The sequence below is a fragment of the Ictalurus punctatus genome, chromosome 9 (assembly GCF_001660625.3).
Source record: "Ictalurus punctatus breed USDA103 chromosome 9, Coco_2.0, whole genome shotgun sequence".
NCBI lineage: Eukaryota > Metazoa > Chordata > Actinopteri > Siluriformes > Ictaluridae > Ictalurus > Ictalurus punctatus.
This window is the reverse complement of record NC_030424.2, coordinates 15,395,001-15,409,914: the sequence shown is the minus strand read 5'-3', so window position 1 is coordinate 15,409,914 and position 14,914 is coordinate 15,395,001. Positions and strand designations below refer to the sequence as shown.

The 14,914-nt window shown below is 38.4% G+C and overlaps 1 protein-coding gene across 4 annotated transcripts in view; it reads right to left on the bottom strand.

Moving 5' to 3' along the window:
• Positions 1-4,685: 4,685 nt before the first annotated feature.
• Positions 4,686-14,914, bottom strand: part of ktn1 (kinectin 1) — a 33,906-nt gene continuing 23,677 nt past the window's right edge. For 2 of the 4 annotated variants that reach the window (XM_017476460.3, XM_017476458.3), the window contains exons 27-38: positions 14,440-14,526; positions 11,714-11,803; positions 11,511-11,627; positions 11,253-11,342; positions 10,922-11,014; positions 9,357-9,425; positions 8,954-9,037; positions 8,005-8,088; positions 7,252-7,335; positions 7,076-7,168; positions 6,703-6,813; positions 4,686-5,553 (exon numbers count right to left, since the gene is read on the bottom strand). In XM_017476460.3, the coding sequence (XP_017331949.1) occupies positions 5,536-5,553; positions 6,703-6,813; positions 7,076-7,168; positions 7,252-7,335; positions 8,005-8,088; positions 8,954-9,037; positions 9,357-9,425; positions 10,922-11,014; positions 11,253-11,342; positions 11,511-11,627; positions 11,714-11,803; positions 14,440-14,526 (1,020 nt within the window). In that variant the 3' untranslated portion in view covers positions 4,686-5,535. The remainder of the gene's footprint in view (positions 5,554-6,702; positions 6,814-7,075; positions 7,169-7,251; positions 7,336-8,004; positions 8,089-8,953; positions 9,038-9,356; positions 9,426-10,921; positions 11,015-11,252; positions 11,343-11,510; positions 11,628-11,713; positions 11,804-14,439; positions 14,527-14,914) is intronic. The other 2 variants (XM_017476461.3, XM_017476462.3) reach the window with 2 other exon arrangements.

The following is a 14,914-nucleotide window of genomic DNA, read 5'->3' as shown; positions in this document are numbered from 1 at the left end:
GTAATGCAGTGTTGCTATTATTTACAGTCAAGAACATTTATTTTTAGCCTTTCCATTTGCTATGGCATTTATAGCCTGTACATATACCCTGATTAAAATACATACAGTACCAACATTCATTCATCTTAAGTAACCATTTATCTTGGTCAGGGTCACGTTTAATCTGGAGCCCATCCTGGGAACGCTGCGCACGAGGCAGCAGTACATCCTGGAATACAGTTCCCTCCAAAACTATTGGAACAGCAAGGCCAATTCATTAATGCTATACACCAAAGGCATTTGGGTTTGAGATCAAAAGATGGTCATGTGACGAGAGTTTATGATTTCAGCTTTTATTTCCTGGTATTTACATCCAGCTGTGTTAAAGAACATGAAACGTAGAACCTTGTGAATCAGACCACACAATTTTTAGGTGAGCAAAATTATCGGAACTGATAAGTCTTGAAGTAAATTAAAGTAAATAACACTTAATATTTGTTTGCATATAACTTGCTTGCAATTACTGCATCAAGACTGTGACTTAATGACATCACCAAATTGTTGGTTTCTTTTTTTGTGATGCTTTTCCAGGCTTCTACTTCAGACTCTTTCAGGTGTTGTTTGTTTTGTGGGGTTTATCCTTTCAGTCTCTCATTGTCTTGCTGCACGATGGTTTAATTTGGATGCATTTCTCTATAAATTTTCAGACAAAATGTTCCTGTAAACTTCTGAATTCATTCTGCTGCTACCATCATGAGTTACATCATTAATAAAGATTAGTGAGCCTGTTCCAGAAGCAGCCATGCAAGCCCAGGCCATGACACTTCCTCCACCATGTTTCACAGATGAGCTTATATGTTTTGGATCATAAATCCTTTATTTCTCCATGCTTTGGCCTTCACATCACTTTGGTAGAGGTTAACCTTGGTTCCATAACTTTTGTGGCTCATCTCTGAATTTCTTTGTGAATTCCAATCTGGCTTTCTGATTCTTACTGTTGATGAGTGGTTTGCATCTTGTGCACTTGGAACAAGTTTTCTTGGAACGATGTATTGTGATACCTTCACCACCATGAGGTTGGAGGTTGTTGGTGAGGTCACTGTTGCTTTGGGGCTTTTCTTCACATCGCTCACAATGTTTCTTTCATCAGATGTTGATGTTTTCCTTGGCCGACCCTTCAGTAAGTTGCTCATTACACCAGTGGTTTCTTTTTGAGGACATTCCAAATTGTTGTATTGGCAATGCCCAAAGTTTGAACAATGCCTCTGATTGATTTTCCGTCTTTTCTCAGCTTCAAAATGGCTTGCTTTTCCCCCATGGACAGCATTCTGATCTTCATGCAGTCTTAACAGGTGAAACTGAAGGCTAAAACCCAGAGTAGATATTCAGAGCTATTTATTGTTTCAACAATCAGTCTAACAGGACACACCCGGGTAACAAGAAATACCTGTCAGTCACATGTTCCAATATTTTTGCTCAGCTACAAATTGGGTGGTCTGATACAAAATGTGTTGTGTTAAACAAAATAGAACATATCTACATATAAATATCAGGAAATAAAAGCTGAAATTCTAAACTCTCTTCTCATATTCATCTCAAACCGAAATGTCTACAGTCTAGAGCAAAAAAAAAAAAAAGAGAGAGAGAGAGTTGGACTTGCCATTCCAATAGTTTCGGAGGGGACTGTATATTACAGGGCATCATGCACAGACACATTCACAGACATATTCACGTCTAGGGGCAATTTAGCAGAGCAAATCCACCTACTGGAATGTTTTTGGGAGGTGGGATGAAACCAGAAAAGAGGAAATTCACACGGATCCAGGGATTCACAATATTCAGGATTGGAACCAAACACCCTGGGGCTGTGAGTTGGCAATGCTAACTTCTGTGCCACCGTCCCATATGTATGACATCCGATTGGTATGTACTGTACCTACTGTATATACCAGCAGATATCCATGTATTTATTTTCACTATTCATTGTTTCTCTTTTCTATTATTCAAGTCCTTATTTTTGTTCGTTACATTTAATAACTGTCAAGTTTCTTGACCAAAGCTTATGAGCTGATGGAGTTCTCTATTACTTTACTGTTAAATTGTATTATGATTGTATTGTATTTATGTAACATAGAATTACACAGTATAACCATATCCCATGAGAGTCCTAATTAAGCTGGCTTTGTATAAACCCTTAGTACTAAAAAGTGCCTGTTTGTGCTTTGTATCATACTAAGTAGTGGGTGTGTCTTTTACGTGTCTTTGGCCTGGTTTGTTATTATGCTAGACAGATTATGCGGTGAGGCTTGAATGTAGTCTCCATGCTGATGAGGTCATGACCGTGTGGTGAGTTTGGGATCAGCTGACTGTAATATGACATGCAAGGCTGGAACACATAAATGCCACACAAAAACTGTGAGCGCTGCTGAAGATAAAACCTTCTCAGAGAGCTGGAATCATGCGATATACCCTTCATGTTATAAGTAAAATGTCAGCACAAGCAGTTAAGTTCTGCATGTTTTGGTTGCATGAAACATGTGCATCTTGCCTATTAAGGATAGGCACAAAATGTTCCAATTCCTGTTTAGATTGTACAGTTTGTACAGCCTATTTGATGAGTCAACAAGGCCTCCAAGAAAAACTGCTTTCTTGTTATTTCTCAGAAATATTTTCCACACGGTTGTGATGTCATGACTGAAATAAATCTTTGTAAAATAACTTAAAATTACTTTGACATGTTCAACTTAATATTTGACTTGAGCTGATATTTAGCAAATATGTATGGTGATATCAGTCCTGATATAGAAATGAAGTGACCCATTTTGGACATATTGGTGTTATGCTGAATGTCCCAGGAGTCATTCATAAAGATCCCTAAGATCTAATTCTGACTTTTGGGATCAGTGTTGGCAAGACACTTCACACAATTCTCTTGAATGAAGCTGAATGAGTTCCCTTTTAGATAAATACAAACTTGGACAAAAATAGGAAGTGTGTTCTTGCACCACTCACCGTCATATCATAGATGACCCTCCAATCATAAGTGAACTATGCAGTGTACCACATGACACGTCCCAGCTTCCTTCAGACACATTTATGTATAAAATACACCACCAGTTTTAATAGACAAGTTCTTGCCTTGCTTAGATTGTACTTGACAGACTGTTACAAGTTCGTTAGCATCAAAGGCGATCCTAAATCCCTAGATCCCAAATCATATTCTAAAAAGAGTGTGTTCCTGCAAGGTTCTGTTTGAGGCCCCTTAATTTTTGTTGTCTTTATACATACTCCTTTAACAACTAATTTGCAAACACATTGTTGGCTTTCACAGCTCTACGGATGATTATATATATATATATATATATATATATATATATTACACAGATTCCACAGAACTACATAAAATGAAAGTTTTTTTTTTAAACATCTCAGAAAGTCTGATTAAAAGTAAGTACTCACAATGAGTCCTAAATTAGCTCAAAATAAAATGGCCAATTTTACCCTAGATCTGGATTACTCTTCCATGTTACCAAAATCTAATTAAAAACATGAACCTCTTCAAATAAGTCACTATGCAGAAAGTCAGTACTCAGTTTACATTGGGTGTCTAGGGGCAAACTGTATCACTTAGAAATGTCATTGACATGCATGTCTTCTTTTTTTTGCGCCTCGCCCCTCTCCTACTCCACTGATTATTGTTGTTGGATTAAGGCTACTGTGGTCACAAGTTCTCCAAAACTGGACAGGTGAAGATTAGAAAACTTTGCCTAGTCTTTTACCAGTCTTCAACTGTCCAGTTTCAGTGAGCTTTTGCCCACTGAATCCTCAGATTCTTATTCCTGGCTGACAGGAGTGGAACCCAGGTGGTCTTCTGCTGTTGTAGTCAATGCAAGGTTTGACATGTTGCATTGTAAATTGCTTATCTGCTCATCACAGTTGTAATTATTTGAGTTACTGTAGAATTCCTGTCAGCTCCAACCAGTCTGGCCATTCTCCTTTGACCTCTCTCATCAACGAGGCATTTCCACCTACAGTACTGATGCTCACTGGGTGTCTTTTTTGTTTTGTTCTTCACTCCATGCTGTGTAAACTCTAGAGAACACTCACATGTAAAAATCCCAGGAGATAAACAGTTTCTGAAATCAACAGTGCCCATCTGGCATCAACAACCATGCCACGGTCACCAAGATTATATTCCCCCCTGCACCTTCTTTATCCTAGACAAATATGTTCAGACCTGTAGGGGCTGCAATTACCCAGTCATAAAAGGGAAAGTAGTGATTTCCTTAACAGTAAGGAGACTTGTTCAGTCAGGCAGGAGCTGGAGGATGACTGCCCCTACTGTTCAACATGACACAGTGCTAGTAATCCAATTACATTTGTACATAGAACACCATTATATTATTAGATAATATTTCATCCTTGTCTTAGTTGTGCAAATTAGAAATCTACAGGTATGTGCACTCTGGCAGTTTATTTAATTACATTCTGCTACTTCTATTATATTTTGAAGCCTTACTCTAGAGGTTACACTGCAACCCAAAATATTAAAAGCCTGGCCTTATGCTGCTAAAATTCTATCTATTTACAATGTGTTAAAGTTTGTTTCTGGTACATTTCTTATTCCTTGGAATTTAATACATTTGATTCTACCTACACAACACTGCATTCAGTGAATCCATAATAAAACAATACGAGACACCGTATTTATCAAGCATTGGTTTTTAATAACGCTCACCTGCTTAACAAAAATTGAAATATTCCTTGTTAATGAAATACAGAGTGTATGGAATAGATCATGAGATGCCTCTTTCCCTCTCCCTTGTACTTAAGAAATATTACAGTAGAAGTAACTGCTGCCTAAAAGTCAGACGTATCTGACTTTTACGGCCAGATTGTTGCACTGGCATTAAAGTGTAGCATAAAAGACACCTGGCTGCCTTTTTCATTAACAGAGCCATAAAAAAAAAAGGGGTACCCTGGAAAACAAACATAACATTCAGAAAACTCAATTCGTGTTGTGTATTTGTTCCTGTGTGTGTGTATGTATGTATAATTAAGCAAGCTTTAGACTGCAAAACAAATGTAGTGAAGTCAGTACACGGTTATCTCAGAGTCTTTAAAACACACACATCTTCAACTTTCATTTTTATGAAAGGATAAAAACCATTCTGTCAAAGAGCACTAACAAATATGTAGTTTTCAAAGTGGTTCAACCGAAAAGAGATTAAAAATGAATCAAAACAAACAAGTCTAACTGTTGTGTCTATTCGGATGGCTTAGCTCTGGTAAAATCTACTGACAATAAGGAATGCCACTGTAGAGAAACTGATAGTCAGGAAAAGGGATCCAAATGGATTGGTTCATGGAGTGTATGTGGCCACACTTGGGCCAATCCCTGCTCTTCTTCGATGGGGCTGGGTCAGTGCCGTGGGTTTAGAGAGCACACATCAGATCAGGTGTGAAGGGAAACAGGAGAGCCAGAGTTTAATGGGGTATCTGCTGTGGGTAGAATAGAACTGGCCTTCAGAAGACAGACTGTCCCTACTTTCTCAGCTACTTGTCTCCGTCACACTAAAACAAGACACAGAAAACAAAAATCAGATGTCACTTGAAGCCATTTTATGTAAATGTGTGTAGAGAGAGGTTCATTAGAGACTACAAAGTCCTGTACTATTTTCTTCTGTGGGTTTTCATGCATAGGAATGTGTAGAGAGTATATGAGTAAAGCAGGGCTGGACAAATCACTTGCCCTGTCTACACACTGGCCTAGGTGCAGTTTGGCAGATGGTAGAACAACTATTACTAATAAATTAATAAGATCTATGACAGAGGAACATGCATGTATGTGTACAACACTGATGAAACCATGTGAAATAAAGTACAGCACTAAACAATCATATACAGTATCCTGTTTAATAAATGCAGTGAACTTTTGGTTAAAAACAGAGAGAAAAAACACAAAGCCAGACAGTAGCCAGGCTCAAATAATATATTTCACATGCGACGCAAAGAAAGAAATCTCACTGCTAACTTTTATCCAAGGCACAATGTGCTACATGATCATATTCATCCTTTTCCCTTAGTTTGTATTAATACACTTATCTACCTAACTTTTTCATCAAATGTTATACCATTTCCGTATCTGCCACTTTTTAGCCTAGTCAACTAAATCTTTGTTCAACTACACCATATGTTCAAAGGTTTATGGACACCTGACCATCACACCCATATGTGGTCCTTCCACCAAACTGTTGCCACAAATAATTGTATAAAATGTATGCATATGCTGTACCATTACAATTTCCTTTCACTGGAACTAAGGAGCCCCATGACAATGCCCCTGTTCACAAAGCAAGGTCCTTGAAGACAGGGTTTGCCAAGGTTGCTGTGGGAGAACTTGAGTGGCCTACACATAGCCCTGACCTCAACCCCACTGAAGTCCTTCAGGATGAATTGGAATGGGCAAATGCCCACAGTCATGCTCCAAAATGTAGTGCAAAGCCTTCCCAGAAGACTGGAGGTTATTATAACAACAAAGGCAGGACTAAATCTGGAATGGGATGTTCAAAAAGCACATATGGGTATGAGGGCTGGGTGTCCACATACTTTTGGCCATAGAGTATATAACATGGGACTGCACAAGCACATTGGACCTTCCACTTGAACAGTGGGCTAGCTAATGAATTTATGATTTGTCCACCCCTGGAATAATGGCCTCACCCTCTCTTGTCCCTTGGTAAGTTGTCGGTTGAGGGCCTGTAGTAATTCCTGTAATTCCTGCACTGTCTGGTTCAACCCTGCAGCCATCTTCTCTTTGTGCTCGATCTCTTCCTGCGAAAGAAATGGTAGCAAATTTACTAATCGTTTTCGGAAACATAAAATCTCAAACAAACAAAAACAAAAATCTTATTTTAATGCCGTTGTTCTTATTAATGTCACACACAACGCCATAATTAACCCTGAGATAGCAAACCATCCCACCCTGCGATCTCTGACCATCAGTGCCTTCACAATGGACTTTATCTAAGAAAAGTTGCATCAATTGAAACAGTAAATGGTGTATAATCAGAAATTTCTGCAGAAGCCTCCTCACCGCCTCAGTGGTTAGGCTACTGTTCTGGATCAGGTTGCTCTGCCCCACTTCCTTTAAGATCTCCTCCTGGATCAGCTCCAGAGACTGTTGTGCCTGTCAGGATATAAAAATTAGTCAGAATAATGTAAAGGCCAACATACATGACAGAGCATATCTTACTGAACTCTATACTTTACCTTGTAGAGATCTCCAGCCACTTTCAGTCGCTCATTCTCCTCCATCTCCAGCTTCCCCAGAGTCTCAGACAGCTGTGTCTTCAGCTAGAACAGAAAAGCCCAAAGCAACCAAGTGTGAACTTCTCAACTCTTCATCTTCATCTGTTTAATTCTTCATCAGATGCTTTATCTTATCACAACAAATTCTGGCATCAAGACTGGCAAAAGTCATTTAAAAGAAAAAAAAAAAAAGAAGGAAAAAAACATTCCTGGCTAGTCAAAGCAAGCAAGTTCTGTTTATCATGGCTGCAGCATTATGTTATACTTGGAATTAGAAACAAATTCTGTAAAACAAGTATTGACCCGTGTAGTTGTGTAGCATTTTTCCATAATTGAAATAAGGTAATAAATGTGAATTCATTAAGGAAGTCATGTTCAAATTACTAAAAGATTCACAAAAGAATATTTGATAAGCTGTAGAAATGACTGCAAAGGACAAGCACAACCAACTAACACAATGTTTAGAGCGGTAGTACAAGTAGACAGTAAAGACAAATATGTTAATGCTGTGAGTGAGTCAGAGAGAAAAACAGGACAAGTCTATGTGTATCTCAAGGTGTGCTCTAAAGAAAGAGTTACAGAAAGCAAGCTGTGTAGGTCCTGCCCCATAGAACAAGAAGGTAAAAAGGTAGTAGTTGGTTAGGTCTCTTGACCGTGTACTAGCTCAGGTTGAGAAGAGCAGAGAGATATTACCGCGTGGGGACGAGCGCTTACCAAATTCAGCTCCTCATTCTGCCTGACGGCCTCTGTATAGGAGCCATCGAGCTTACTTTGTAACTCGGTCAAGAGATCTTTAAGCTGAAATGAAGTTGGACAATTGACTGGGGTAAGTGTGTATGGGGTTGGGGGTATATTAAAGCAGACCTGAAGTAAGGATGGCAAACTGAATCTTTTTAGAATCTGATGAGCTTAAATCAAGAGAACTGAATGGTATCTCTGCTGGTCTGCAATATTCACTAATAATTCTACACACCGCGCAGCACTGTGGCTGAATCAGACACATCACTTAGCTCGATTACTGAGGCAGGATCGTTCTAGTTCAAGAAGTACAACATGGTGTATTGCTAAAGGACTTGCATAGTGTGGGTGGGTTCTTGCCTTAATTTATATTATGACCATTCTGCTTTGTATGAACCAACTGTTACCAACATTAGCAAAATTTCTTAATATCAGATTTCAGTTCCTTTAAAAAAATTCTGAACCACAAAAGTAGCCTCTCCCACAAAATTTTCTCGAAAAGAGGATGTGTGAAATTCTAAGTATGGGAAGATTTCATGTCGTGTGACAGTACTATCATATACTAGATCAATAAACTAAGCTGCTAGCAGTACTGATGGTCATTACACGCATTATTTTGTTTATAAACTCCAGACCTAGTCAAAACACATGGCATTTAATAAGAGATGTTAAATACCGTGTAATGAACACGATTTTTATAATCAGCTGAACATAATTTGGATTATGTGTCAGCATGAATCAAGTTTTTCAGCAACCAATATGAACATTGTTGGGACTGAGATTTGAGTACACTAGTTCTAAACTCTATGGGACAGTAACAGTAAGGCTAAGGTGGGTTTGCATAAAAAATGAATGTTATATGCAAAAATGACAGGACACTGACGTAACAAAGCAGACCACGTGTACAAGTCAGGATTTTCCTTACCTCTCGGACCTCGGACACGTACGTGGCACTCTCACGCTCCGCTCTCTCCAGTTCGGATTCCAGCTGCTGTTTATCTCTTCTCAACTACAGTGTGATTAAAATAAAATAAAATTAAGTAATTAACGGATACTCAAACACAGTTCATGCAGAAATCTTTGTTCCATATACATGCAGAGCCAGTCAGCTTGTCAGGAGTGAAAAGACAAAGTAAATATAAAAACAGTGTCATAAGTGATGAAATGTGTGACATTTGCCAAGTACACTGAGCTCCACTATAAACTGAGGGCACAATGTCAATTAGTATTTGAGAAGTCAAGGGAGGAAAAGCTTCCTTTGTACTTGGCATAGCCTCTGTAACTTCCTCTACCACTCCCTTTCCTTTACATTTCTTTGGCAAACTCACACTCTCCAGTTCACCATCTGAGCTCAGTCTGTCCACTTCCTGTTCCAACATTGTCACCTTCAAAGTCATCTAGGAATATAAAACAAGATCAAAGTTAATTTATTAATTAATAAACGTTTAAATCGCCATCGATAATACGAGTTATCGTTCATTAGTGGAGTGTCTTTATACTGAAGAAAATGGTAAAACCTCTCTTCGTACAACATGTGATGAAATCTTTACAAACATCAATTCAGACAGGATATAGTGTATATTACCTGGGTTCTTACTACTGGTCAATTTATACAAGATAAAATACAGTTTGAAAATTACTGACAGTGACTGTTCCTGGTGGAATTGAAATCAGGAGATTCTCTGGTAATAATTACATTACTCCACCCTCCATGTGAAACTAGTGCAATCTGTACAGGGCTTAAGTAAAAATCTATGGAAATTTGGACGTTGTCACGATGATACTTTGCCTGATCAAACTCACTAGCTAATTATCAAGCCATTCTTGGACTGAATCAGGAGTTTCATTTATCAAACATGCATATGCACAGTTTTATGTGTAAACCATGTATATGCAAGTTTCCACACAGAGAATATGATTTATCAAGTTAATAAAAATCCTTGACAATGTGCACATCTGACCATGTGTGTATGCAGGAAGCCCTAGTGGTCGAAAACATTAATTGTGGGCAAAGTGATAATGAGGAGCTCTCATTACACTTAAGGTCATCATATAATTGACAGAATAATGATTGACTTTGGTCAGGCACAGCTAAAGATGAATGATGCTGAGAGTGATGAGTGGATCATCAGGCGATTTTGTTTGCTTAGTGCAGTTTTAGTTGATTTCCATTCTAGGCGTTTTCAAACAGAAACTGTAGAAAGGGCTGGCATTTCCCAAACAACTATGAGCCAAATAATGACACGTCTTTCAAGCATTCGTGAAATGCACTCAATGCACACTACATTACATTACACAACCAAATATGGCATTGAAAAAGACAAAAAACAAAAACACATGAAGGGATTTTCATGCCTTCACTGGTTTTATAACCATGTGTAAAAGTGCCAAAGAAATGCTCAATGTCGTCCGTAATGAGCAAGGCCAAGAGCAGGCCACAAGTTTTTTTAAAGGGAAATTTTTTTTACCATATGTTGTGTTTAGGTGTGTTTCTCGATGCAAATGAGTATGGCTGTGCACGAAGAGCGATTTAAAACGTGTGGGATTTAACATCATCCATAGCATACAGCTGTGTATATGCACATAAATTACAGTTTCCTTATGTGTACTCCCGATTCTTATGCAGAAATTGAGGCTTTTCTATATACAGTTTGATAAATGAGGGTCATCCAGCTCTAAACCCTGTAATAAGATATATTCAGGACTACAGCTTGGCACATGTTAAATGGTACTGGGATTGATTAAAAGTCCAAATCACAACAGCACCTTAACTAAACCTAAACATATGAATAAATTTAATGCTTCCAATTAATAATAATAATAATAATAATAATAATAATAATAATAATAATTTACAATGCCAGTCATTAGGCTGATTTAGGGTTAAGCTCACCTCCCTGAGCTCGGTCTGGGCCAGCTCCAGTTTCTCCCCCCAGTGGCACTCCTCCTGCTCCACACTGCTCTGTAGCCGCTGTAGGATGCCCTCCTAACACAGCAAAGTCAGAACATAGTCTGGGATTAGAGATGAAAACATCAGCTCAGAGAGAGAAAAAAAATGTTGTTTGTGATGTGGAAATATGTAAAGTATGTGAGGACCATAAGGACAAGATCAGATGCTTAGGTTACTGAATACGTGAAGAAAAGTAAAAATAAGGCCACTAAATCATTATTTATTCATCCAAAAAAAGCAAAACAACAACAGGTGGATAATGAATCTCACTCACCGTATCTGCTAAAACTTTCTTGTACGTTTCACAATCCTTCTGTAAAACTTTCTGGGCCTCTTCAGCCTCCTTTAACTTTTCTCTCAAATCCTGTTGGAAATATGAACAGAAGTGAGATGAAGACAAAAACAGATTATATATATATATATATATATATATATATATATATATATATATATATATATATATATATATATATATAAAAATCAGATATTTACATTCTAAACAGCAAAAATTATAAACGTATGTGTGCATTACCTGGACATAACCATCGTCTATGTCTGGTGCAGAGCCCGCCTGATCGGCTGCAGCCGATCCTCCAGCTGATGCCTCCATCATGGAGCTCTCAAAGTTCTGCAGCCACTCTTTATGGCTCTGAAGATTCAAAATAAGCTGAGCTATTAGATGCTGGTTTTATTTTTGTACACTTTAAGTAATGTGCTATTGTTTGCATTGTGCACCTGGTCAGTGGGCAGAGGCACATGTGGGAGAAGTCTGTGCAGAAGTGCTCGACATTCAGCCTCAGCAGTCTCCAGTAATGTCTGACTCTCCTGCAGAGAGAGAAACAGAACACCAGATAGAGACGCGAGTAAACAATTAAGTGATATTCCCCCACACACATGCTCAGAGGCTATCGGAAAACAGCTCTTAAAATTAAATAAATAAATAAAGTAAAAAGAAATATTAAAAAAAGAAAGAAAAAAAAAGAAACGCAGCAAAAAAAACAAACAGCTGTTATTGTAGATACCCACAAACCAAAACCCATAGCTCCAATCTTTGTGAGTTTTTTTTTTTGGTAAGATCTAGACACCAGAGAAGTGATCCAATAGAGACTCCCGCACAGGACTTCAAAGTGAGTGTAAAACACACACCATCTAAGACGTATAAACTTAGTAAACCGAAACCCACATTTCACTGTGTGAGTGGCTGCTATAAAAGGACTGTGGCACAGCACAACAAACACTACACTTCATTGCTTAAATAAATATGAGCTAACTTCACCATAACCAAGTCAGCATAAACAATAATAGTGTTTAGTGCTATAATAAGATAATTAAAGAACTTTGTTAAATTTGACTAGCTTTCTTACCCAGATACGTTCTTCACTACAACTTTATTATTAGTGTAGTAACTGCCTGCCCAAGTTTCTTTCACTTTCCAGCAGTAATTTTTCTGGCTGCTATCACAATTTTGTTAATTTGATTCTTTGTCATTTATTTACCCACAGCTCCATTGAACAAGTTAGGCTGAATCCTAAGCAGCTTCCTATTTATTTCTTTGGGGTACAACATGACTGCACTGTCCATTTGGTGCCCAACAGCCACAACAGAATGGCATTTTAACTACAGCTAAAGCACCGACAGGACTCTTATTTTGTCATATTTTAAGGGGATCTGGCACAGTTGACAGTTAAACTTCTTTCCATTTACACTAAAAATTGGTTTTATTTGGGTGAGTGCACTGCCATTAAAACATGCTTTGTGTCTTGTTTAACGTTTCACCCTTTCAATCTGCATTCACAATAGCAACGTGACACACTTGATATTTACTTTTGGATGTGTAGCACCAACTACTGTTTGTCTCTTGCTGGTGAGCACTGGTCAGTGGATTAGCAGATTAACAAAGCAATCTATCACTGTACTAATTAATGTGTGCTCACCAGAGGTCCCAATGCTACTTCTCTGCAACTTCCTTCCCAGCTCGATCTTCCTTTGTAACGTCTCTATACAATTTAATGAGAGCTTGTACATGAAACCAAGGTTACAGGTTTTCCTTCCATTTCTGTGCTTCAAATCAGTAAATGGAAATGTGAGTGGGGAACTGAACAAACGAAAGATCACATGCATCATAAGTTTAGTCCAAGGAATTCTTCTAGCCTACTGCTTTACCACGTCATACTTCATTTACATAGAACCATGTCACAAATGTACAATAAAGATGACCAATTAGGTCACTTGCTGGTCTGAATCTAGGGTAAAGGACAAATGCACCAACGCCACACCCTTTTTAAAAAATTTTTTTTTTAAAAGAAATAAGCTTCATCTAATTTCATTAAAATCAAGAAATATAAAGAACATTGAGCACTATTAGTCATATCCATCACTAGTCACCACCTGATAACCTCCAGAGCAACTTTTCCTTCTTTCACGAGTATGGTCATATAACAAGCACTCATTCAGGATACAGGTTGTCTCAGGTCTGAATTGGTTACTGAGCCATAGCGCACTATCTGGAGGAAAAGCTATTTACATACCGAGTCCATACGACAGGCGCTGTGCATTAGACACCTGATAAAGGTAGCACATTCTGTACCAATAGATTAGAGAGAAGGAGCTGGTGATGCAGCAATATTACACACAATGTGTAAGCAGAGCTCCAGGTATGTGCCTGTTTATAGCTTATGCAACGCCTTTCTGCATTTAGCAGCTCTGCACATCCCCAGAACGGCGAGCCCACGTTATAAGACCGAGTTACCGACACGTTCTCAGACTTCACTGTGCATAGAACATGCACAGCATGAGCAAAATCGAGACAGGACACCGCACACATTGAACTAGTGTCCAATACTTCTGATCTTCAAATCTCTTAGTGTTGTAATGTGGATTCTGTCAGATATAGAAATAAGATCAGAAAGAATTATTACAGGCTTCATATTTTTCAAATAAAACACTGATAATGATCTGTGCTGGATTCTCCATCATTAAAGCAGGACGCAGGCAGGGTGGGTAGAGAGGTAAAGAAATGTCAGGGTTGTTATATGGAAAAAATATACATGAAGTGGACTAACATGACAATAAAATGATTCCTAATCTAAATGACCAGCGAAACCAGATTTGAGCTGCACACTCATTTCATTTCTCAGTTATAAGATTTCAGATATTGTTGTTCTTCCTTCTTTTAACTACAATAATGCTTGAGTACGAGGAAAGAAACTGAACTGCAAAGCATCAAGGCACTTAACGTGATGCTTAAGTTAAGCCCGGAAGACTTTTTTCTTTAACATTTTACATAGTGTTAGTGGCATGCATTGCAGCCATGTAGCTGTTATTACGAATCAAAATGAGTATGCAGCTTTACATGCCAGAGTTAATGAAAATGTAAACAATTTCACTGCTCAATTATTAGCAGTGGTTGAGGTGCTCTGATTTGGCTATAAAATGAAGCAGACTGGTATTGCGATGCGAACCTTGGCGGTCTTGCTGAGTTTTCCCTGAAGCATGGTCTCGGTGGCTGACAGCGCCTCCATAGCGCACCAGTTTTTCTCCCGAAGCTCCTGGTCAGTTTTAAAGAAACACGTCTTTCAGTTCAGCCTATAAACTTGCCGCAAACTGATAAAACCCCTCACTATTTTAACACCAACAGCTCATATCATCAACTTTTTAGTCAAGAATAACTGTGTCAAACACAATGGAATGTGCTTCGAACTGAGTCATTATTTTTTAAATAACCATGACTCAGGTATAATTATACAACAATAAGTCAACTGAGGAATGGTCATGTTTTGCAGTTGCAATGGGGGGGGGGGGGGGTTCTGGGTAAAGTAGACGCTAAATTAATGCTAATCAACATGTCACAAAGTGAAATCCCAAAAAGACCTCACATAACACTCTTCACTCTTTCACCCATATGCAGCGATGTATTACAAAAGCACACGCTGGGAG